Here is a 25,222-nt window from a genome sequence, read left to right as displayed (position 1 = left end):
GGAATCTTGGATTCTTTTTCTTACTTTGCAACTGACTCGTATATTTTTAGGCAAGTCACATGTTGGGTCTCAAAATTGGGGCAATATTTTTAAATGAGCTCAATTCCTAGTTAGGCACCAAAATAATGGGCCTCATTTTCTAAAGAACTAGGAGTTAGGTGCTGAGCTTTTGTTTTTGAAAATTTGGCCAAAAATGCTATAATCGGGACTGAGTACTTTTGAAAATCCATCTGCAGTTCTTCATGGTGGGTACTTGGAAGTCTGGCCCTTGAGTAATGGTTCTGTTCTGAAAAGTGACTTACTATTGAATCCCTTAATACTGTTTTTACAATCTCTGTCATCTACTAAGCTATCCAGTTTACTTGCCTGTTTAATCCAGTCAGTTAAATCTAATTTAGATTCTTATGTTATTTCCATCACTGTGGTATCTGAATGAATTACCAATTCAGCAGAACCCAGTTTTTCCGATCTACTTGGGCCTGGGGCTGGATTGGATCATTAAAACTGGATAATGGGAAAGTGTGAGACTGCATTGCCATCTAGTGGCCACAAGAGAGATTGCCCACTTGTGAACCTGTGTGTGCTGGTTGTTCAGTTAATACGGAGAGACAGATAATGGAGGGTTGGATAAAGGGGCTTTTACTGTATATTAAAACATAGACACAAAGTTTTTGATCCTTTCCTTTCTGCTTATCCTTACAGGGACTCTATTTTTAATTTATTATGTTTTTATAAGTGAGTTCCACAGATGAGGACTAGTTGCTAAGAAAGCTGTGTCTGTTGCCTGCCCAAGGTTCACTCTCTTACAGAATTACAAGTAAAATGTTTTTTCAAGCTACCAGCCCTGCAAATTCACCCTGGAATTTGAGATCCAAGTAGGATTATTTCTAACAGAACAGCAACAAATATTTTGCAATAGAAATTTAGCAATTCTGTTAATGATAGATGAACCAAAATAGAATCAAACTGCCCTTAACCTGTACTGGTTCTGCTGTGCTAACAGCAATAAACAATACTAAAAGTTTATTTTAGTCACTGAAGTAGGCAGCTATGATTCTGAATACATACAAGGAACAGATATTTTTAGATGTGCTTACCAAGCTATGAAAAGTGATATGTAAGAGCAAATTATTATTATTTATTAAATTAATTCAAAGCCAATCCCTGGAAAATGTTCAGCAGGCCTCCATAACTTATAAATTAAGGACTGTGACACACACCTTTTACTCTATACAGTAACAGTCAGCAAAGAAGGATAACTTATTCCTCAGGCCCTTTTATGTACTCCCCACAAATCATAGCCACCAAACAAACATTCAGCTGGATCCAATCCAAAATTTAAATAGAATTGTAATTCCATTTTAGAATCTGTAACCCCAATTACCCTTTATGGCTTTGAAAAATGTGCAGCTGAACATGTAATTACAAAACAGTTTCAAATTAGCTTCAGATGAATAGTTAAATTCTAAAAACCAGATTAGAAACATTTAAAGATCAGAAGTTTGAAACAAAGTTACAGTGACTGGTTCTCTTGATACTATCCATTTCAGTCCAAGATTTTCCAGATGTTATTTAGGAGCAACGCAGACGTCTCTAACACATACCTGGTATGCCTGAATATGAGCTGTAGAGAACGTTTTTTCAGTACATCCTTTTTATTTCCTCCTAGAAGCCATGTTTATATAGGGGTAGCACATGTATTCATCTCCATGCACTCCCAAATCAGATGAATATATTAAATGAATTTCCATTACATCTGGTAGGCCAGATTCACCCTCTGGAGTGGGGGTTGGTACTGTAAAGAGCATTGCTCTATGTCAGATTGGGGATGCCTCCTGTGGAGGGTATGTGCCAGTACCAACACTACCTTCCCTCGGGACTTCTGCCATGTGAGAATAGATCTAAAATTGGACATGGGTTCCATAAAAGCCCCACACGAGATGTGCTGTATTCTAGGTGTACTTGGTCCTGCCTCAGCACAGGGGGATGGACTAGTTGACCTCTCAAGATCCATTCCAGCCCTACATTTTTATGATTCTTTGGTTGCCTGGCCATGCCCTCTTCCCAGCTCCATAGGCCAGCTCCATACGGGGTTACTGAAGGTTGCCAGCTTGGCACCAGCCTGTTGATCTTTGTAAAAAAGATAATTTGGGCTTATTTGTTTTTGATAGGATTTTCTTAAGTAACAGCTCAAATCCTAAATTCAACAATGAAATAAAATGTGAATAAAAGAGTAACTCAATCCAGCTCATTGGTGTGTAAAAGAAAACATATCGGCATTCCAGGCCAAACACTTTTTAACTCCATATCTGCTTCTACCATGGTAAAAGCTGCACTTTCTTCTGCATTTCCAATTTTAGAGTGAAAAGGTTAAAAATGCACTAAGCAAACATATTGCATTGTATATTTCTTTCATTCATAAGTACCCTAGGAGTTGTTTGACTTGTACCTTGTGATAACCAATTACATGTTTTCATTAAAATTTCTTTAGTCCACAACAACTTAGTCCATAATAAAAAATCAAAATATCCCTGGTACTCACTTAATCTTACTTTTTCATGATATTTGAAAGAATATGATTTCCCATGAACTGTGACTACTAGGTTACTTTTATGATCAAGGGGAAAAAATGTACAGTTCTTTTTTCTAATTGGAAGGTCAGCTTCACCAATCCAAGAAACATGATTGCCTTTGTAATGAAATGGTTAATTATTCCTGAGGTCCTGAGAATGTATTTAAAGGGGGGTTTTAATCACTTGTCATTGTAATTTACTTATCCATTTTAGTTGGTGTGTTTTGATGTTTAGGGAGTAGGTAGAGAAAATATTCTCAGAGTGTATGTACACAAGCAATTTATGTTTCACTAAAGGATGCCCTTATTTACGTTGGACTAAGTGATATGAATGCCGTATTCGTGACTTAAAAGTTGAGGATTGTTGAGGATTGCTTGATCCTGTATTGGCATTCACCTAGTGTTGTGCTGAATTTTTATTATATACAGTTATCTAAGTGTGTTACTACCATGCAGAGGGAATCTGAGCTGCAGGGGGATTTAACTTGACTTCCCTTGAATTCTCCTTCCCCTCCCCCACTCCCCCCAACAAAATACCCAGTCCCTCTGCAGGGCACTCACACTGAGTTTTGGGGAACAGAACTGTAAAGTTAAAAAAAAGTTTCCATTTAAATAATTTCCAGTCTTAACTTCAGAGCACACACACACATTATTTTCAGCTGAAACTTTACATATTTTACTATTCTGATGAAATTTGGTTAGTCTGGAATGCAAAACTCCCTGGGAAATCAGTCTTTTGGCATATTTTTAACTCAAATAAGTCAATCATGGTTTGGTTTTAAAACCTTAAACTAAGGGCCAGATCATGCAGAAGGGACACATACCTAGCATAGAGCATTAGTATCTGAGCTGGTGCGTGGGGATTGCCAGAGGATGAGCTCTCTTCATGCATCACCATCTCACTAACACTGAGGGGGATTCCTCAGAAAGTTATTGCTTTACAGCACTAATACTGAATCCGTCTGACTTGTGTGTGCAACTCTGTGGAACCAACCTGAGGGGATTGGAGGGGAGATTCAAAGTGCGTAAGAGAGTCTGGAATCATGGGTCCACTGAAGCCATGGGGCCCCACACAAGACCTTCAAAATGACACCCATGCTTTTTCAGCTAAGCAATTCAGGGGCTTGGGGACTGAACTCCTTGTCTATTTCAGAAGTGGTCAACCTCACAGCCTTTTGAGAGAACAATATAGAGGAAGCTCCACAAAGGGAATATGGCCTAGCTTCTTACACCTGGTGTGAGTTTTCTCATTTTCTAATTACCTGAATCTAAATTCTGTCCCAGAGCTTCACGGAGAATTAATTGGTTTGACTTGTGAGAAGAAAATATTTTGATTGACAGGGCCATCCTTGAATCCAGAGAACTGAGCAAGTGTAAAAGATGGTCAACAACTACATTCAGCCAACAATGTGAATTTCAGACTCTCTCTCATGTCAGCAAGCTTCTCTTTTTGAAATAACTTGCATAAATGGCATGTGTCTTGGGTTTTGATCAAGTTATGGGAAACGTTTTCTTTTTTCGTTACAAAACCTCAGCCTTTAACAACTGAACCAAAGATATTAGAAAAATAAACCCTGTATTTCATTAGTTATATTGTTTACAATTCATATTACATTTGTTTCAAGAACACTATTAATTAGCATATATTTTATCAACATCACTTCCTAACAAGCCCATACACCTGTTCATTTCTTTATTTCCAGCTGTGCACAAGGTGTCAATGAGCTTTCTCTTCTAAAAGTGGTTTTATTCAGACCACCCCAATGACCTTAAAGCTGTATTTTATATGAATATTCTCCCCTATAGGAAACTCAGAATAGATTCCTGCAGGGTATATCAATTCCTCATATGGAAATGCCTTAGGGGTAGGTAGTAGGGCCTTAGGCATAGGTAAACTCATGAATTTCCCCTTCACTGAGTCTTACCAAACTTTTCCATTGCAGGAGGGTCAAGAGTTGCCCATTTTAGAACAGGTTCTTTCCCTGAAACCCATGGATCACATGAGACTGGTTAAAGGCACTAAGACTCTGCACAGGCTCAAGTGGGTTCTCCAGCAGTAAGGGGGTTGCAGAAAAGTTGATCTTTCCAAAGAATGTAATGCTGGCTGCTGTGGAGGGATGCTCTGTAGATGGCCATCCCCATGGAGGGGTTGCATATGATTCCATGGAATCTGCTGACCTTTCTCCGTCTCTGTGGAGGAAGTGTGGGAAATCAGCACACAAAGGGTTAGTTCCAGGCATGGATCCTAAGGGAACAATTCCACCCCCTCCACTTCAGGACTCTTGATTCACAGACCAAAGGACTAGGTGCTGTGGAGACTAAACAGTTCCCTCTAATTTCTCAGCAGCAACAAAGCCCCTCAATTTGCTCAACAGCAGCTTTGCCAAATAACAAAGTGACACAGATGGTTGACTAACAACTACTTCTGTGTCCCAAGAATAGCTATTGAGGTGAGGAAGTTTACAGTGAGTTGGGGAGAAGAGAACACAGATCCTTGGCTGCAGTCAAGGAGGGCTGTTTGTAAAGGAGGTTTCAAGTCACTTTGTGCTCTCCTCTATTTGACTGGTTGGCCAATGTAACTTGGAGCAACATCAGGGTTGTTGACAATTACACTGGTTGCCAGTTGTCCTGACAGGCAGTTAAAGCAGCTGGGGATCTTCAGGGCACAGGGAGGTCCTCACCATGTCCCTTTTAATGTCCAATGGAAGGGAGGTGATCTAAGAGCTGTTACACTGTGACCTCAGTAAAAGAAGGATGTGGTAGAGGGGGCTGGAAACAGTTTGTGTTTAGAGCAGAGGCTGCCAGTGATAGAGAAGAGTTCTTGGGAAGAGAAACGAAAAGTCTTTATTTTTTTTCATGGCATGTTTATAGTGCCTGAAATTGCACACATGACACCAATCTTCAGTAATTTGGCAGGAGTAGGATAGTATATTGGCATACAATGACAAAACCATTTTTAGCCAGTCAGTCTATGGTGATTGTGGGGTTTTGTAATGACCAGTGGCCAAGGTGGGCTAGGTGGCAGTCCAGAGCTGTAGTCAAGTGTGTGTGGGTGGTCAGGTAGCCGGGAGATGGATTGATATCAAAGGTATACTGAGGCAATGGTCAGAGTCCTTGCAGGGGTCAGTAACTGGAAGATCCAATCTAAAGGGTTGTGTCAGCAGATTAGGGGAGGGAAAGTCAAAAGACAGCAGGCAATAAGATAGGGTCAGGCCAAGCAGCAAGGCAAGGTGGCCTAGGCAGTAACCAACAGGCAATGGTCTGTTGCTCAGACAGCTTCCTCTTCCTATTCCTTTATATCCTCCAGGTGCCCACGGAGTGTGCTGCCTGTCCATCCAACCAGGGACAGAGGCAGGCTGCTGTGGGTCTGTAGGCCTTGAGCACTAAAGGCTGTTGGTCAAGGTGGTGGTGCAGCAATAAGGATGTGACCTATGGACCTGGTGACCTTGGGTTTGATACTGGGGTCCTGACAGTTGCTTGTCTGAGCACATCACTGTTTATTATGACGACAGTTATGACTTCGACGCAGGTGGCTGTTGCATGGTATAGAGCCTTTCATCTATAAAGCATGTGCTCAAATCTATTCCGCTTTAGTTGTGGATGAAAGTTGTTACCATCCGATGACTATGTGAGATGAATTGTTGGTTTCAGCTGCATTTTTCAGGGACTGATATCACAAACGACAGAAAATTCCATACTTATTGCCACTCTTGTTGGCAGTCTCAGCAGAGAAGGCTATGGAGCCTGAAATAGCCTCTTTATCACTAAAGAATGAAATCGGGTTGATTGATATTGGAATGACCATATTGGGAGCTTCAACTGTTGCTATCAGCACTTTACCTATTGTATGAATTTCAATTAATATGGTTGACAATCCAGCACTTTTCTAGAAAAAAGCAACAAAATCACTTTTGGCATATACTGAAACTGCTGCTACCACTCATGGAAAGAGAGATTATTCATCAAATGCTCCTCTGGTTTCAATGCTGCTGCAATTCTGACCTCTGGTGGAGGACTGCAATCTGTTGCCATAGGGATTAATTTTACAATTACTAAATAATTTGCTAGCTAATGCAATTTTAAAAATTTTATAGTAGTAGCACCCAGGAGCCCCAGTCATGCACCATGACCCCATTATGCTCAACACTGCACAAACATATGACCAAAAAAGACCGATTCTGCCTGACAGAGCTTACATTCTACAAAATCTTCTTTCTAAAAGGTTCTGCAGTTTTTGATGAAATCTGGATTGTGCAGGACAAACAAACTCCACAGTTTTGCATTTACACCGAAAGTATATTATAGAGCATCACATTTAGGGAGAGGCTTGGAGGACTTCTCATCACAGAATCAGCCAATTTCTTGAGGAAGAGGCTACTTCTACCTCCTCCATCAGCAGCATTTTTATACGGGGCAGAGCAGATGGCTCCATTGCCCTCTTCATGATATTGGACATTAGTGGTTACCTACTGCCTCTCTTGAATTTTGTGTCTCTGGATTTTCCTAACAGAACACCCTCCCATAAATGACACAGCATGCCTGAAACCCTGACAATATGTGAGCTAGTTTCCCAGGAGTGCTTGGCAATCTGATATGTCACTAACTGGGAAGCTTTAGATAGCAGGATAGATCTTGACAGCAAATTGTTGGAGGTGAAATGTGATGGAGGGAATTTACGTAATTGTTTCTGAACCTAAAAGAAGACATGGTTCAAGGGATGGGCAAATGTTTTAAGGACTCTTATTTTTGCAAAACCAATTCAATCAAACTGTACTATGCACAGTAAAAATGCTCATTTCCCTTCACTTTTTAGTAGTTTAATACAGTACTGTACTATATTTGCTTTTTTTGGTGTGCCACTCCAATTTGCATACTTCCAGTTCCAAATGAGATGTGCAGTTGATTGGTTAGTTCATAACCAGGTTCATAACTCTGCAATTCTACTGTACAATAAATGTGGGTTTTATGTATTATCTTCCATACCCACAGTATCTCAAAGCCCTATATAAACTTAAATGGAGCTATGTATGGCAAAAGAGTCATAGTTAGTAGCAACTGTTTTATTGACAGAGGGAATGTTTGATCATGCACAAATGGCTGTACTATACTCTTTGGTCTGGTCTACACTTGCAAGTTGTACTGGTATAACCATATAGGTTAGGGGTGTGATATTTTTACAGATATAGTTATACTGAAACAAGCTCTCATGTGGATGCAGTTATACAGGTATAAAGATGCCTTGCCATACAGGGAATACCTTTACTGGTATAAGCACCTTTATACGGATATAGCTGTGACTACAGCTATATCAGTTAATCAGTATAACTTTTATGTACAGTCAGAAGGAGCCATAAGATCTTTATCTTTGATCCAAAACATCACCCGATGAAGGCAGAGTTGGCCTGTTTAATGTCTGTTAGAAAGGATAGGTAGGAGCACTGGTACCTATAATTCAATTCCACTGAACCAAGCAATTGCAGCACTGTCTTCTCTCAGGGATCTGAAAAGAGTGGTGTCATTATTTTATTTTTATTTCCTTTATTATATGTATATAGAACCACATGTTTGCATTGTAGTGAAAATGGCAAGCACAACACGGCTAATTTACACATCTAGCTGTCTGATCTCTGAACTGTCTTGCCTTTGAGTTGATATCAGAAAACCTGTGTGTTTAAGACTTGGGATTTTTGTGGGTGTTTAATACAAAAGATTTTAGATAACAAGCTGCTTTCTCTAGACTGGCAAAAATTGCATTGACTAGAATATATGGTTCTGTTGGCTTTAAAGAAACTCAGGCTGGCCCAATGGTCTACTGCTGATAGTATTCTGTACTGCTCCATGAGAGACCAGGTTTGACTGATCCTCAGCCAAAGGACAGAGAACTGCCCAAAAGCACTTGTCTGACCAGTTAGAGAGGAAGATTACTCGAGTCCAAAGAGTCTCAGTGCCCCTCAATTAGAAGTTTGGAGCATCATGGGGCCTTAAATGTGGGATGTGAAGGGGGCGAAAGTGGGGGCACCTCAGGACTTTGACAAAAATTCCACAAATCTCTCTGATAATAAATGGCAGGAACTAAGGGAGAAATAAAACCTGATACAGGGGGACTGATTCCATTCTCTTCTTTTCTTTTCCTTTTCAGGGTCTGAACGTAATCTTTCATGTAGCATTGGCACTCTTAAAGGTAAGTAATTTATTTTAACCCTTTTGTTTATTATAAAGTAGTATAGGATATTCACAGCGTCACAGGGAATATGCCCCACCATGCAATAAAACCACATTAAAAAGTCACAGGCAATGGTGGCTGGTCTCTCAAAGTTATTAGGAAAGAAAACGAAAATATTGTAAAGGGTGAGGTGGGGTGGATTTCCCAAAGTTAGTGAGTTCCAAATCCTGATAGCTGGTCCCTATATTTTCACCCAAAATTTGTTTTACTAAAGTGGTCTTTTATTGCCATCTTAATCAGGTCATTAATTTACCTGTCTTCTTCCTTAAAACTCATTTGCTTCTGAAAGAAGATAGATTATATATATTAAATGTTAAGAGAGCTCTTACTTATTTCCTAGACAAGACAAAGCCAATTAATTAAACTCCTAGACTACTCATAGCTTCCGGGGCTAAAGCTAGGGGCCAATTTATCTCAGCATAGAGTCTCTCTAAATGGATTAGATTACATGTACACATGTGCTGTGACCTGGCAAATGTTTTACTCTTAGGGGTATTGGAACGTCCAAAGATGTTTCAGCTTCATGCCTCCTTGACGTTTCTGTCATAGACATATGGGTAGGCTGCTGACAGTGTTTTTAACACCATATTGATTAGACTTGTTCTGAATGGGCTATGTGACATGTTTTTAAAACATTTGCATCAGCTCAGTCGTCTGTCTCCAGAAGAGCTTCCAATGTTGCTAACACTTGTGCCGCTGAGCTGATGTTAGCAACAATGGAAAGTTTTTAAAAGATTTCTCAAGTGTAGGCAAGGGCCTTTGTGTCATGTTAGGAAGAGGATTGAACGTGTAAACATCTGCCTTTAGAAAGCCCTTGTTACAAGTAAGGAGACTTCTTGTTTTAAATAATTAGCCTTAGTTATTTGTAACATAAAGCACTCAATTTAATTGCTTGATTATCTGTACATTCCACCTCCCTTGCCCAGTGAGTCAGTTCTGTATTGAAAATTTCAAAAGATTAGAAGGGAAAACTTTTAAGAAGGTATTCTGGAATCACTTTATTATAAGCATTTTATAAGCTTGCAACTGTCTGCATTTTGGTTTGTTATTTACTCTGCTTTTAGCAACTCTTAAGATATACAGTATGTTATATCCATCCTCATGTTGTGACAGTAATAGGCACTAGATAGTAATAGAGAAGTTATTTAAATAAATATTTCCCTATTGGAAAGCAGAAAATAACCATAAAGAGAATACAGTCAAGTAAGATTCAGGTTCTAAATTAGAAACCACTTATTAGTTCAGAAGAATGTACCTTTCACTTTGTTACAGAAGACTCCATTTCTATAGCAGCAGCAACATGGAGATGATGATCTAAATTAGACTATGGCTTGCTTTCATCAGGAATTCTCTCCTATTAGGCTGGTGTGGAGAAAGTATAAATAAATAAGTATTATTTACTACTTCTCATAACACAAGAACTAGGGGTAACCAAATGAAATTAATAGGCAGCAGGTTTAAAACAAACAAAAGGAAGGTATTTTTTCACACAAAGTACAGTCAACCTGTGGAACTCCTTACCAGAGGATGTTTTGAAGGCCAAGACTAGAATGGGTTCAAAAAAGAACTAGATAAGTTCATGGAGGAAAGGTCTATCAATGGCTATTAGCCAGGATAGGCCAGGATTGCTGTTTGCTAGATGCTGGGAATGACTGATGGGATAGATCACTTGATGATTACCTGTTTCATTCATTCCCTCTGAAGCATCTGGAATTGGCCATTGTTGGAAGACAGGATCCTGGGCTAGATGGACTATTGGTCTGACTCAATATGGCCATTCTTATGAGAGGATTATTGTACTCTGAGTTTTGGAATAAATATTTGCCACTTAAATGTATTTGTCTCTGACTTATAGCTTAGAAACAATGTTTTTAGTTTATCTATTTTTCTGATATCAGGAACCGAATCTGAGTGCTTCAGAACAACAGTTTTATGAAATCATGTGCTTCTGATGAGCTTGTTCCTTACCAGAGCTGGAGATGGATACTGCAGCTAACTGCAACAGTTCCGATGGCTTAGTTTAGATAGACCTCACCCTTGGCCTTAATTAATGGCAACTTTAGGGAGTTTTCTCCCCCACGCCCTTTTGGATGATTTCTAATTTGAGGAATCATTAATTAGCAGGATATTGAAGAGCCTTTACCCAGTAAATATAATTTCTTCTTGGTGTGCATGAGGAATGGTCAGCGCTGTCTTCCTCTAGTTACCAACAGAAATATAACTCTGGTCCTGACCTGCTTATTAGCCTAGTAAATTTGGTGTCACTACTTTACCAGGTGCCTAGAGTAAAACTGAACTATCAGTAGAGTTTAAAATGGCTCTGAAACTCCTCTGACCAATAACCCAAGCATGCTCACTGCTTCAGGGAATAAAAGGATAGTCACAGGAATCAGGGAGAAATCCGTTTCCATCTCCACCACCCATGGTCTAACACATTTACAGAAATGCACAGATGATTAGGCACAATCATCATGTGTTTTGATTGCCTTTCTCTGAAATGGCATTGGCCACTGTCATAGACTTCCACACCTGATAGAGTATTGGTCTGATCGGGTATGGAACATAGTGTGTTGAAAAAATAAATGTTCCCTATAGTGTCCAAGTTGTAAGGGTTGCATTTGGTCACATCTTCCTCCAACAATTACTATCTTTCAGATATTAATGTAGAGCAGTGGTTCTCAACCTTCCAGACCACTGTACCCCTTTCAGGAGTCTGATTTATCTTGTGTACCCCATGTTTCACCTCACTTAAAAACTACATGCTTAAAAAAATCAGACATAAAAATACAAAAGTGTCACACTGCACACTTACTGAAAAATGGCTTCCTTTCTCATTTTTACCATAGAATTATAAAATCAATCCTTTGCAACATAAATATTGTACTTACATTTCATAGTGAAGCCTGAGCCGCCTCCCAGGGGTGAAGCCAAAGCCCAAGCTGTGCTGCCCAGAGGCTGAAGCATGTAACCTAGCTTCACCAGGCCCTCTGTGGTGTGGGGCCCTGGGCAATTGCCCTGCTTGCCATCCCAATGCTGGCCCTGCACTTGCAAACCCCCCAAACCCATCCTGCAACCTTCCTGGAGATTGTTTCTCAACCCTGGAGGGCTCAATGAGCTTGGCAAATATCTAGATATGTTGACCTACAGTCTGGAAGACCTCTGTGTACCTCGCAGGGGTATGTTTTCCCATGGTTGAGAACCACTGATGTAGAATATGTATTATCCACAAAGGATTCTCAATGATCATTTTGTCCTGTTGGTGGCAGTATTATACAGTTGCTTATTGTTTAGTTCTTTGCTCTCACCTCCCATTTCCCAAGTGGGAGACAGACTAAGGCACAAAATCGTAAAATAAACATTCATGTTTAAATGGCAGATACTGTTAATGAAGGACAATTTAGAGCACTTTCACAAGCAATTTACTATCTTGACATTTTCATAAAAAGGACACTCAAGATTATAGATTCAGATTGGTGTAAAGGAAAATGCATTCCCATTCCACTGTACATTGAGCATATTGAAGTGCGTTTTGTCACCCATACAGCCAGCTTCCTTGTTGTCAATTGCAAAGTAAACATTAGAATCTTTACATCTATTAGGAAACCTAGTGCATTAAAAGTGTCATTTGACACCGCATTTTAGACAAATATGGAATGCAGTTTTAGCCATGGCAAGCCTTTTTATTCCCAGTGAGATCTTAATTGAGTGAGCTGCAAGTGTAAAGCAAGGTTTACACTGAAATTTACATTTTTGACTAATTGCTTCCAAACTTATGTGGCTATATCACAAAATTTTACATCTGGGCAAGTGTTTTCTTGTGTATGGTTTAGCAAACATCAGAATAACATAGGGAGACTCAGGAAAGTCAGGTTTTTTTTAATCAGATTTTGAAGTTCTAGACATTATGTATTTGTTTCCTTGCTTTAACTTTCCGACTCTTATTCTGTTATCTAGAAAATTAAATGCACAGTTTTCAGTTCAGTTTTGGGGCTAGCAGAATGAGGCAAGTATAAAATTATGCAATCGTACTAAAGTAAAATTTTAAATTAAAACAAGAAACTGAATCAAAGAAAATAGTGTACAATAACTAAAAGTGTAACAAAACACCATGACTTCTTCATATAGTTCAAAGGACTTGCACACTTTCTTTATGGAGATGAGCAACTTACAGGCTCTGGACAAAATGAAAATCTTATCCACAGTTCATAATAAACCCAAAACCCTGGCTATTGAACAAGTGCATTTATCTAGGCAATCACTAAGAAAATGTTGGTTGGTTGCTAATAGATCCTATCCTTTACTGGTTCAAATGTACAGGAGCTGGAAATCCTTTTAACATACATTGTAATCTAGAGCATTTTAAATGTTAGTCATAGGGAGTACTTCAGTCAGCTAGCATGTGGGGTGGGCAGGCAGAGGTTCCCCATTTCCAAAAATAAATAAAAACTAGAATGAAATGGGTGGGTTATTTGATATCATTATTCCTCTGTGTCTGTCTTTTCCCTTCTCTATCCTTTGCTACCTTCATTCATCAAACCAACCTTTTAGGGACGACTTACTTTCATGCAGTGAAATGTATCACTGTGCAGAGGTCCATCGCAACTGGTGCACCTCTTAAACCCAGAGTTTATATGGAATGCAGGTGGGACAGAGTTTATATGGGATGCAGGTGGAGCATAAGGCCCTTTGCATAGGGGTAAATTTCCTCTGTAGCAAGCATCTTGTCAGTAGTGTGGGGAGCCCTTTTCATTCTGCTCTCATGCCACCACATTAGCTCCTTTGGATGGACATTTACATCTCCCCGGTGCCAAATTTTGTCCATCTCTCATCACCAGGGAAGTGCCATCTTTGTCAGCCCAGTACTTGAAAAATCAGGGGTAAGATTTTGCTCTGTGCCTCTCAAGGCTTGCCTTCACTGCAAAGGTCAGTTCGATGTAGTGCACTCAAGTTACTGCACTTGAAACAGCATAGCTCAAGTGAGAGCAACCACACTAAAAAATAGTACTGTAGTGCAAGCCAGAATGGCCATACTGGCATGTGCTATGGTCAACCCCTCCTTTCATTGTCATTCACACCTCCTATGCCAGGATATGCAGTGGAGGCCTTTTGGGACAGCATGAATTATTTTGCACCAAGCCTGCACTCGGGGGAAATCCCTCCAAGTTGGATCCAGGGCTCTTATGACCTTTAATTGCTTGATACCAATAAAGTTATTGGAGACTCCTGCATTAGTAGGTATCAAATCTGCTAGCCATTAAAAAAAAAATGGCATCAAAATACACATTGGTGGCCAATTTAGACAATAGTTATGTATTTTTAATTTGTAATGTTTTAAACAATTATTTCTGGTAAAACCTCTACTCAACCATTCTGTTTGCAAATTCCCATCACTTGCCAATTGATATGTTTAACCTGGGGCATTAGTGGCTTAGAAATAGCTACCAAAGAGAGGGAGTGGGGAGGAGAGGAGAGGACTGGAATGATAAGTTGTCTGACTGAGTTTCTCCCATGGTTTATTTAAAGTAGACATTGATTTCTTGGACATCTACCAGGAGGACTACAACTATGTCAGTGAAGCGTAGACAGGGGGCAAAGAGGCACTGCATCTCTTTGCTCACTCTGGTTAAAATTTGCAATATTTGCCAACCCTAAGTGTTTAAAAATCATGAGTCAAGCCTAAAAATCGTGAACACAGAATATATATTTTAAAATATCTTTTTATTTGCCTTCTGCTTTTGAGCCTTTAGAATGTATGACTGTCACATTTTCAAGATATCTCAGCACCCAGGAGGCCTAGAGACCTTTTTTTTTCTTCCATGAGACTCAAGCTTCTCATGCAATCACTTGACTCCAAGTGCTTTAAAAATATTGAGACTTGCACTAAAATTGTACAAGTTAGCAACACTAAATTTGACCTAGGCCAGCACAATGCTTATGTGGCTCACTTAAATCCCACTTAAGCGCTGCATATAGGCCTCTTCAGGGCCCAAGCATAATTTCTTCTTCGAGTGATTGCTCATGTCCATTCCATTATAGGTGAGTGCACACCACTGTGCACGGTTCCCAGAACCTTTTTTCCCCTTAGCAGATCCCATAGGGCCGGTGCTGGTGCCCCCTGGAGTCCCACATGCATGCGTCAGTATATGAGGCACTGCCAGCCCTACGCCCCCTCAGTTCCTTCTTTCCGCCTGTGACGGTTGCTGGAACTAGCCTTGCTCTCTGCAAGTACTATTCCCCTTGTTTGAACTGTTGTTATTCTAAGTAGTTTAGTTAGTTTTAAGTAGTTGTTAAGTAGTGTAGTTAGATAAGGAGTCCCTGAGAGACTTAGAATGGCTGGGCCATCCCCTGGTCGCCTGGATTTAAGCAGTGTGCCTCCTGTGGGAAGGCTTTCCCGCTCAGCGACCCCCACGATCGGTGCCTTAACTGTGTGGGGGAAGAGCACAGGAAAGATAAATGTAAGATCTGCGGGGCTTTTAAACCGCGGACTCAGAAGGACTGAGAGATCCGGTTAAAATTCCTGCTTATGGAGACTGCGCTCTGCCTGGCGTCCGAGCCATCCCGCTCCACCTCGGCACAAGAGTGCACCGCCGGCACCCGGCTTGACTCAGCACCGAGCAACATCCCCCGTGCCGAAGAAGATGAGACAGCGTGTGGAGCGCAGACACTCCCCTGCGCCGTTGGTATGGGCAGGGTCGAGTGCGGAGATGCATCGGCCACAGCCCGTCGAGTCTTCTCTGGTGCCTGCATCTCCGAGCAGGGAGCCTCCCCCAACTCCTGGAAGTGGGAGAGTGCCCCTGCCGACGCCGTCGACACCGGAGGCTTTTCAGGTGGCAAGAGCCTTGTTGGCCTTGCCTACGCCACCTCCGTCCCCCCTCCACCAAGGGAGAAGGGACCAGAGTCCCGGGGCATGCCTGCGTTGGGTCCCCCTGAAGGGCGGTGGAGATCCCTGGTACGGGGAGGAACATCTTCCGCCAGACAACCACCGGGGGTAGAGCGAGGAAGCTCTCCCAGCAGTTGCTCCAGGTCGGCGTCATTGAGCTGGCCTGCTTCGACTCAGGATGCAGGGTCTCCCTCTCGGTGCCGACATTGGTCCCCAGCATCGGAGGCAGCGCAGGCCAAGAGGCGGCACCGGTCGAGGTCCGCCAGGTGACACTCAGACACCTGCTCCAGGTCCCCAGCACTGAGGGGTTCGCCCGCACCGAGGTGGCGTGGAACCTGGTTGCCATACGAAGACCCTGCACCGTGCAGTCTCTGACGCAGAACCTGGTCGCCGGAGTCAGACTTGGCACTGCGGAGCTCAGAGCAGCGCCGGTCTCGATCATCAAAGGGTAAGCGGCACCGCAAGTCATCGGTGCCAAGACGACGCTCCGGTACCTCAAGCTCTTCGGAGCGCACTTCTGCTCGCTAGCACTGTTCGCAGCAATGGAGGTGGTCCTCGTCGTCCTCCAGGTCAGAGGCATCAAGAGGATGGTCCCCGGCACCGGACGGCACCCGGGACCGAGGCCGTGCATGTCACCGCAGGTCTAGTGGCTCGGGGTCCCACAGTGGGGGACAGTCATTGGGACAGCCGATGCCCCCACAAGGCGCCACAACTGGCAGCGCAGTCAGCCTGAGGTTGACCCCAGAGTCAATGGCCGCAACAATGGCCTTACTGGGCATCCAGCTGGGACAGGGGCCACAATCCATCCTGTCAGTGAGGGTTCAGTCTGTGCCTCTAGCTCAGGAGAAGGCCCATAGACACCATTCCTTGGACGAGGAGTGGGACCCTCTATGGGTGCATCCCTTCGTCAGGTGAGGGAACACCCGCAGGACGCGCCTCGGCAGTTCTTTTCCTCCTCACTGGACAAGGCAGTCTCCCAGGACCATACGGCGCCATTGGAGGATTTCAGGGCGCAACAGGAACTGCTCAAGAGGGTGGCCTCTAATTTGGGGCTGGAGGTGAAGGAGTTAGAGGAGGCCGATGATACCCTCTTCAATGTGCTGGCGGCAGCTGCCCCAGCAAGGATGGCCTTATCAGTCCACAATAGGGTCCATAAAATTGTAAAGGCCCTGTGGCAAACCCCTTCCTCGGTCGCCCCTACATCAAAGGTGGGCGAGAAAAACCATTATGTCCCGCCGAAGGGTTTGAGTATTTGTTTACTCACGCGGCCCTGGGAACCCTGGTGGTAGATGCAGCCAACCAGCAGGACAGGCAAGGTCAGCCAGGTTGCATTCCCAAGAACAAAGACAGCAAAAAGCTGGATTTGTTTGGGAGAAAAATTTATTCAACGGCAGCCCTGCAGTTCAGGATTGCTAACCATCAGGCCCTCCTGGGTAGATACAGTTTTAACTTGTGGAACTCCCTCAGGTGGTTTGCTGAGGCCCTGCCACAAGACCAGGCCACAGACCGTACCACTATCCTGGATGAAGGAATCACGGTGGCTAGTGTAGTGCTCCAGATATCCAATGAGGCTGCTGACTCAGCGGGTAGGGTCATAGTTTCCGCCATTGCCATGAGAAGGTGCTCGTGGCTGCAATCCTCGGGCCTGTCCCAGGAGGTGCAGCAATCAATTCAGGACTTCCCAATCGATGGGTTGGCCCTATTCTCTGATCAGACCTATGCAAAGCTGCACGGTCTGAAGGACTCCAGGGCCACGGTTCGCTCCCTGGGCCTGTACATGCCCCAGGCTTCCAGGCGGCAGTCATGGCCCCAGGCGCAGCAGCAGCCAAGGCTTCTGTCCAGGCTTTTTCAGCCCTATAGGAATAGGGACAGGAATAGGGGGTTTAGAAGGAGAAATCAGCCCCTCAGCTCATCCTCAGCCCTCCAACAGGGGCCCCCCAAGGGGTTGGACAACAGTTAAATAGGTTACTCCTACTCCACCCAACAATCCTCTCCCTACATCCGTCTTCAGGGACCCCTCTCACTTCAAGTGTCTATCCTTCCCAGCCACAGGCGTTTCTCCATCTCATGGTGGCTGGCTCCCACTACCAGCTCACAGTCCTGCCCTTTGGCCTAACCGCGGCTCCAATGGAGTTCACTGAGTGCATGCCGATGCCCCATGGCATCAGCCAGGCACTGCCCACAAATGTTAGACCACATGGCGGCCTGCACGCACGTAGTGAGACTAGCACACCTGAGGCTCAGACCGCTTCAGGCATGGTTGACCTCAATATATATGCCAAGCAGACACCTATTGGACCGGATGGTCACAGTTCCCCCGCCTGTCCTAGCCTCCCTAGACTGGTGGCGGACTCCCCGGGCAATGATGAAAGGTGTTCTGATCGAGGAACTGGTCCCGTCGGTCACCCTAATTTCTGACGCTTCCAGATGCAGGATGGGGAGCCCACATCAGCGCCAACCCAGGCAATCAGGGGCTCTGGTCAGGGGAGGAGAAGCTCCTGCACAGCAACGTGAAGGAGCTGAGGGCCATTCGCCTAGCGTATAAGGTGTCCCTTCGATTCTCAACAGCCAAAGTAGTGCAGGTGCTGACGGACAACACCGCAGCCATGGTTTATATAGAAAGGCAGGGGGGAGAGCGCCCCTCGGCCCTCTGTAACGACTCCCAGGAATGAGGAACGATAAGGCAGATAGCCTCAGCAAGTCATTCCTACACTGCCACGACTGGCCATTGCACCCAGAGGTGGTTGGCGATGATCTTCCAGAAGGGGGGCGTTCCCCAACTGGACCTATTCACATTGGCCTTGAACGCGAAGTGTCTGAAGTTTTGTTTGCTCCAGGGTCATATGACTGGATAAACTCATGAACTGTTGTACCCGGACCTGGACCCCCTGCACCTCATGGCCTGGAGGCCCTGTGGCTGATGGAGGGAGAGAGAAACTGCTTGGTGCAGGCCCAACAACTCCTGTTTCGCAGTAGGAAACCTTCTACACAGATCGTGTATTGGGCTAAGTTGAAACGGTTTACCTCTTAGGCAGAGTCTGGGGCAGTCTGCCCAGCCTATCGTCTTATCAGGCGACCCTGGAGTACCTGCTCCAGCTAAAGCTCCAGGGTCTGGCGCTGGCCTTGCTGAAGGTTCACCTGGCGACCATTTTGGCCTTCTATCAGCTGCTAAAGGGGAGACCACTGTTCTCCCACCCAATGTTGGTCAGGTTCCTCAAGGGGCTGGAGAGGCTTTACCCGCAGGTCTGTGACCCGGGGCCTCCCTGGGATCTCAGTCGGGTCCTCTCGAGATGCACGGGGCCCCCCTTTGAAGCCATGGCTTCATGCCCCCTGCTCATGCCTTCAGGGAAGGTAGCCTTCCTGGTGGCCATTACCTCAGCTAGGAGGGTCTCTGAGATTGGGGCCTTGACCTCGGAGCCCCCTTATACAGTATTCATAGAATCATAGAATATCAGAGTTGGAAGGGACCTCAGGAGGTCATCTAGTCCAACCCCCTGCTCAAAGCAGGACTAACCTCAGCTATATCATCCCAGCCAGGGCTTTATCAAGCCTCAGCTTAAAAACCTCTAAGGATGGAGATTCCACCATCTCCCTAGGTAACCCATTCCAGTGCTTCACCACCCTCCTAGTGAAAAACTTTTTCCTAATGTCCAACCACGACCTCCCCCCCTGTAATTTGAGACCGTTGCTCCTTGTTCTGTCATCTGCCACCACCAAGAACAGCCTAGCCCCATCCTCCCTGGAACTCCCTTTCAGGTAGTTAAAGGCCGCTATCAAATCTCCCCTCATTCTTCTCTTTTGCAGACTAAACAAGCCCAGTTCCCTCAGCCTCTCCTCATAAGTCCTGTGCTCCAGCCCCCTAATCATTTTTGTTGCCCTCCGCTGTACTCTCTCCAACTTGTCCACATCCTTTTTGTAGTGGGGGGCCCAAAACTGAACACAATATTCTAAATGCGGCCTCACCAATGCCGAATAGAGGGGAATAATCACTTCCCGTTACCTGCTGGCAATGCCCCTCCTAATGCAGCTCAATATGCTATTAGCCTTCTTGACAACCAGAGCACACTGCTGACTCGTATCCAGCTTTTTATCCACTGTTACCCCCAGGTCCTTTTCTGCAGAGCTGCTGCCTAGCTTGTCGGTCCCCAGTCTATAGCTGTGCATGGGATTCTTCCTTCCTAAATGCAGGACTCTGCACTTTTCTTTGTTGAACCTCATTAGATTTCTTTTGGCCCAATCCTCCAGTTTGTTTAGGTCACCCTGTATCCTATCCCTACTTTCCAGGGTATCTACCACTCCCCCCAGCTTAGTGTCATCCACAAACTTGCTGAGGGTGCAATCTACCCCATCCTCCAGATCATTAATGAAGATGTTGAACAAAACCGGCCCCAGGACCGACCCCTGGGGCACTCCGCTTGTGACCGGTTGCCAGCTAGACATGGAGCCATTGATCACTACTCGTTGAGCCCTATGCTCTAGCCAGTTCTCTATCCATTTTATAGTCCATTCATCCAACCCATACTTCTTTAACTTGCTGATTAGAATACTGTGAGAGACAGTATCAAAAGCTTTGCCAAAGTCAAGGTATATCACATCCACCGCCTTCCCTACATCCACAGAACCAGTCACATCATCATAGAAAGCAATCAGGTTGGTCAGGCATGACTTTCCCTTGGTGAATCCATGTTGACTGTTCCTGATCACCTTCCTCTCTCCCAAGTGCCTTAAAATGGATTCCTTAAGGACCTGCTCCATGATTTTTCCAGGGATTGAAGTGATGCTGACCAGTCTGTAGTTCCCCGGATCCTCTTTCCTTGCCTTTTTGAAGATGGGCACTATATTTGCTTTTTTCCAGTCCTCAGGGACCTCCCCCCGTTGCCATGAGCTTTCAAAGATAATAGCCAATGGCTCTGAAATCACCTCAGCCAATTCCCTCAGCACCCTCGGGTGCATTGCATCCGGCCCCATGGACTTGTGTATGTCCAATCCTTCTAAATAGTCTTGGACCTGTTCCTTCAGCACTGCGGGATGTTCGCCTCCTTCCCATTCTGTGCCACCCAGTACAGTAGTCTGGGAACTGATCTTGTCTGTGAAGACAGAGGCAAAAAAGGCATTGAGTACCTCGGCTTTCTCCACATCCTCTGTCACTAGGTTGCCTCCCTCATTCTCTAAGGGGCCCACACTTTCCCTAATCTTCCTCTTGTTGGCAACATACCTGTAGAAACCCTTCTTGTTCCCCTTCACGTCCCTTGCTAGGTGCAACTCCAATTGTGCTTTGGCCTTCTTGATTTCATTCCTGCATGTTCGAGCAGTGTTTTTATAATCCTCCCTAGTCATCTGACCAAGCTTCCACTTCTTGTAAGCTTCTTTTTTGCGTTTAAGTTCGCCAAAGACTTCTTTGTTAAGCCAAGCTGGATGCCTACCATATTTGCTATTCTTTCTGCACATCGGGATGGTTTGCTCCTGTGCCCTCAATAAGGTCTCTTTAAAATACAGCCAGCTCTCTTGGATTCCTTTCCCCCTCATATTAGCCTCCCAGGGAATCCTGCCCATCAGTTCCCTGAGGGAGTCAAAGTCCACTTTTCTGAAGTCCATGGTCCGTATGCTGCTGTTCTCCTTTCTTCCTTTTGTCAGGATCCTAAACTCGACCATCTCATGGTCACTGCTGCCTAGGTTGCCACCCACTTCTACTTCCCCTACCAAATCTTCCCTGTTTGTGAGCAACAGGTCAAGAGAAACACGGCCCCTAGTTGGTTGCTCCAACACTTGCACCAGGAAATTGTCTGCGACACTCTCCAAAAACTTCCTGGATTGTTTGTGCTCTCCTGTATTGCTCTTCCAGCAGATGTCAGGATGATTGAAGTCCCCCATGAGAATCAGGTCCTGTGAACTGGAAACTTTCCCTGGTTGAGTAAAGAAAGCCTCATCTACCTCATCCTCCTGGTCTGGTGGTCTATAACAGACACCCACCACGACATCACCCTTATTGTTCTTGCTTCTAAGCTTAACCCAGAGACACTCAACTGACTTATCTCCAGTTTCATACTGGAGCTCGGAGCAATCATAGTGCTCTCTTACATACAGTGCAACTCCTTCATCCCTTCGCCCCTGCCTGTCCTTCCTAAACAGTTTATACCCATCCATGACAGTGCTCCAGTCGTGTGAGTTACTCCACCAAGTCTCAGTTATTCCAAACATGTCATAGTTTCTTGACTGTGCCAGGACTTCCATTTCCTCCTGCCTGTTTCCCAGGCTTCTTGCATTTGTGTATAGGCACTTGAGATAACTAGCCGATTGGCCTACTTTCACAGTATGAATTGGGAGGCCTTCCCTGCTGCACCCTCCTCCTTCTGCTTCCTTGTGGTATCCCTCTTCCCCACTTACCTTTGGGCTTAGGTCTCCGTCCCCCGTCAAACCTAGATTAAAGCCCTCCTCACTAGGTTAGCCAGCCTGTTCGCGAAGATACTCTTCCCTGTCTTTGTTAGATGAATCCCGTCTCTTCCTAGTAATCCTTCTTCCTGGAACAACATTCCATGATCGAAGAATCCAAAGCCCTCTCTTCAACACCACCTGCGTAACCACGCATTTACTTCCGCAATGCGACTTTCCCTACCTGGGCCTTTTCCCTGAACAGGGAGGATGGATGAGAACACCACTATTCTATAAGGATAAGGTGCAGTTGAGGCCGCATCCAGCCTTCCTGCCCAAGGTGGTTTCCCAATTTCATTGTAACCAAGAAAATTTTCTCCCCGTGTTTTTCCCAAACCGCACGGTTTGGAGGAGGAGAGGAGATGGCATCTCCTCGCGGATTACATCATGCATCAAGTTCTGTGACCAGCAGGAGAGGATGTCCCTTCTGGGAACCATCACAGCGCACTCAACAAGAGCTCAAGCGCCATCGCCCAGCGGGCGACAGAGGATGTCGGATTCGGCAGAGCCGGGCTGAGGGAAGCTCACCAGTAACTCCTACTCACCTCCAAGGTATTGCTTGTTAGCCACCTATAATGGAATGGACATGAGCAATCACTCGAAGAAGAAAACAAGGTTCTTACCTGTAACTGATGTTCTTTGAGATGTGTTGCTTATGGCCATTCCACATCCCACCCCCTGTTCCCACTGCCGGAGTTGACAGAAAGAAGGGCCGGCAGTGCCTCATATACCACGATATGCGCGCGGGACTCCAGGGGGCACCAGAGCCATCCCTATGCTAAGGGGAAAAAAGTTCCAGGAACCGTGCACGGTGGCGTGCACTCACCTATAATGGAATGGGCGTGAGCAACACATCTCAAAGAACATCAGTTACTGGTAAGTAACCTTGTTTTTTTCGGGCCCAGTACAAACTTGTAATACACCCTCTCCCACACACATACCACAATCCTTCATTCCAGACATACAATCTCATGAGCCATGACAATTTTTTTCCTCATGGTAGGGGGGTTGCAGCCTGGGTTGGGCCCCTCCGGGCCCCGGTAAAGTGTACCCTTCCCCACCTCTTGGGGTATGTCTGCAGTGCCACTGGGAGCATGTGTTCCAGCCAGGGTAGACTGACATGCACTAGCTCTGCTTGGGCTAGCGTGCTAAAAATAGCACTGTGGCCGTTGTGGCATAGGTGGCAGCACAAGCTAGCCTCCCGAATAGAAGCCCGGCCCACCCCTTGGGTTCCTACAAGGGTGGCTAACACATGCCGCAACATCCTGTTTTTAGCACACTAGCTTGAACAGAGCTAGCATGTGTCTGTCTACTCATGCTTGAAGGCATGCTCCCAGCTGCTTTGCAAACATACCCTGGCTGGCCTTCAGCATGAGGGTGTGAGAGACGGAGTTAATTTCACCCTTTGCAAATGGATGGGCTATTTTCTGAGGCTTAGGCTGGCACAGGCCACTTCGCCAGAAAGTCAGTGTTCTGGGAGATGGGAGTTATTTGTCTTTTCCCTATCTTTGGTTACATGAGGCTCTCTCTGAACACTGTTGAAGATGTCTGACAGTCACTCCTTTCTTGATTGTTTGTTGAAATTGTTGAGGTCACATTGGATTTTCTTTCTGGTGAGCTATACGGGGTCAGTAACTTGCTCGGCAGGAATTATGAGACACAAGGATTTCCTGAGAATAAGCTTCTACATGAGAAACGAAGATGCCATTTTTGGCCTTCTTAGCCCAACGCTGGCTGTGTCTCTAGGCATGTCCAAGAGATACATTTGAATTCTCAGCAAATTACAAGAGCTGCCTAAGTGCAGAGCCAGCCCCATAGCATTTTGGGTAGCCCTGAAAAAAAGCAACAACCCTTTGTTTTCCCCTCAACATCCAAAGTGTAACAGATTCTTGTCCACCATTACCACACTACTATGCACAGGGCTGGCCTAAGGATTTGAGGCAGAGCTAGTGAGATGGTTATTTGGGAAGCATAATAAACTGAAATGGATTCATTTACATAAAAAATGTGTGCAAGGTGGCAGAAGCACAGGGGTTTGTTAGGTTCTTTCCCAAGGCTCCTGCTGCAGAAGTGGATTCCTGCTAGTTATTCCTTTCAGCATTAGTGATCAGTGGTTACTGTTCTGTTTTTTCAAGCTACTTCACAAGAGAGAGAGCTAGAAATTTAACTTTTTAAAAAAAAGAAAGCTAAGATTTGTTATGTTTCTTTGTTTCTAGTTCCTCCAGCTCAGGGAGGTCAACAGCAATGGATTTTGTGGGTCTCAAAGCCCACTTTACTGAGTGTATTTATTGAAAATTGACTCTGTAGACACAAGTAAGTCTGTAGATGAACCCATTAACTCCCATGTGAAAATGTTTGCCATGGACAATTTGTCTTAATAAGCTAGGGATCTGGAGACCACTATGCTAAAGTATCACGTACATATTCATGTGAATTTTAAACTATTTTTTTTTTCTTTAAAAGGGTTTGAGAATGGAAACAGAAAAATAACTTAAAATTCACCAGAATTCAGCCCTATAGTGGTCCCAAACCCCTGGCTTATTTGATAAAGGGTTCTCTGAAAACATATTGCCCACCATCATTCTAGTCTCCTTCCACCTCATTCTGCCATCCCTTCTTAGGTGACAAATCACAATTTACAAGTGTTGAAAATTGGAATTAGATGCTCCAGGGCCAGGCCTTGTCCTGAACTGTCAGATTTAGGTATCCCAGGAAAATCTTTAGACTTCCTTGGTGAAAATGATTTGTAGGGTGATATAAGTGGGTGATAAAATTAATAATAATCCTAATGATACCACACCAACACTGTCATAACTGTAGAACCAAGAGTATAAAGAAAGGGGCTGGTAAAATGAGAGGGAGGAAGGAGTCTAGCTATTTCTCCTGTCTTCCAATATATGAAAAACATGGTTTTCATGTTTTCAAATGTATTCTGATTGCACTGCAGCCTGTGTTTTATCTTTTCATAGGGAGGAATCTTCATTAAAGACAGCATCTATTTTTTCACTGCTAGAGTCGCATTAACTTTTTAGTGACTCAGTCTTTTTTGCTACTAAAATACTAATGATAATCCAAAGAGATGCTTTCTTTGAACAGCTCCTGTAGCTCAGAAACTATC

At 44.4% G+C, this 25,222-nt stretch overlaps 1 protein-coding gene across 5 annotated transcripts in view; it reads left to right on the top strand.

The window, feature by feature from the left end:
* RABGAP1L (RAB GTPase activating protein 1 like) overlaps window positions 1-25,222 on the top strand; it is a 483,894-nt gene that overhangs the window by 343,171 nt on the left and 115,501 nt on the right. For all 5 annotated transcript variants that reach the window (XM_067532377.1, XM_067532378.1, XM_067532379.1 and 2 more), the window contains exon 18: window positions 8,712-8,753. In XM_067532377.1, coding sequence (XP_067388478.1) covers window positions 8,712-8,753 — 42 coding nt within the window. The remainder of the gene's footprint in view (window positions 1-8,711; window positions 8,754-25,222) is intronic.

Source organism: Emydura macquarii, unplaced genomic scaffold, assembly GCF_026122565.2.
Source record: "Emydura macquarii macquarii isolate MOO-44397 ecotype Brisbane River unplaced genomic scaffold, CSIRO-AGI_Emac_v2 contig_3287, whole genome shotgun sequence".
NCBI classification, from domain to species: domain Eukaryota; kingdom Metazoa; phylum Chordata; order Testudines; family Chelidae; genus Emydura; species Emydura macquarii.
This window is presented reverse-complemented; position numbering and strand designations above follow the sequence as displayed.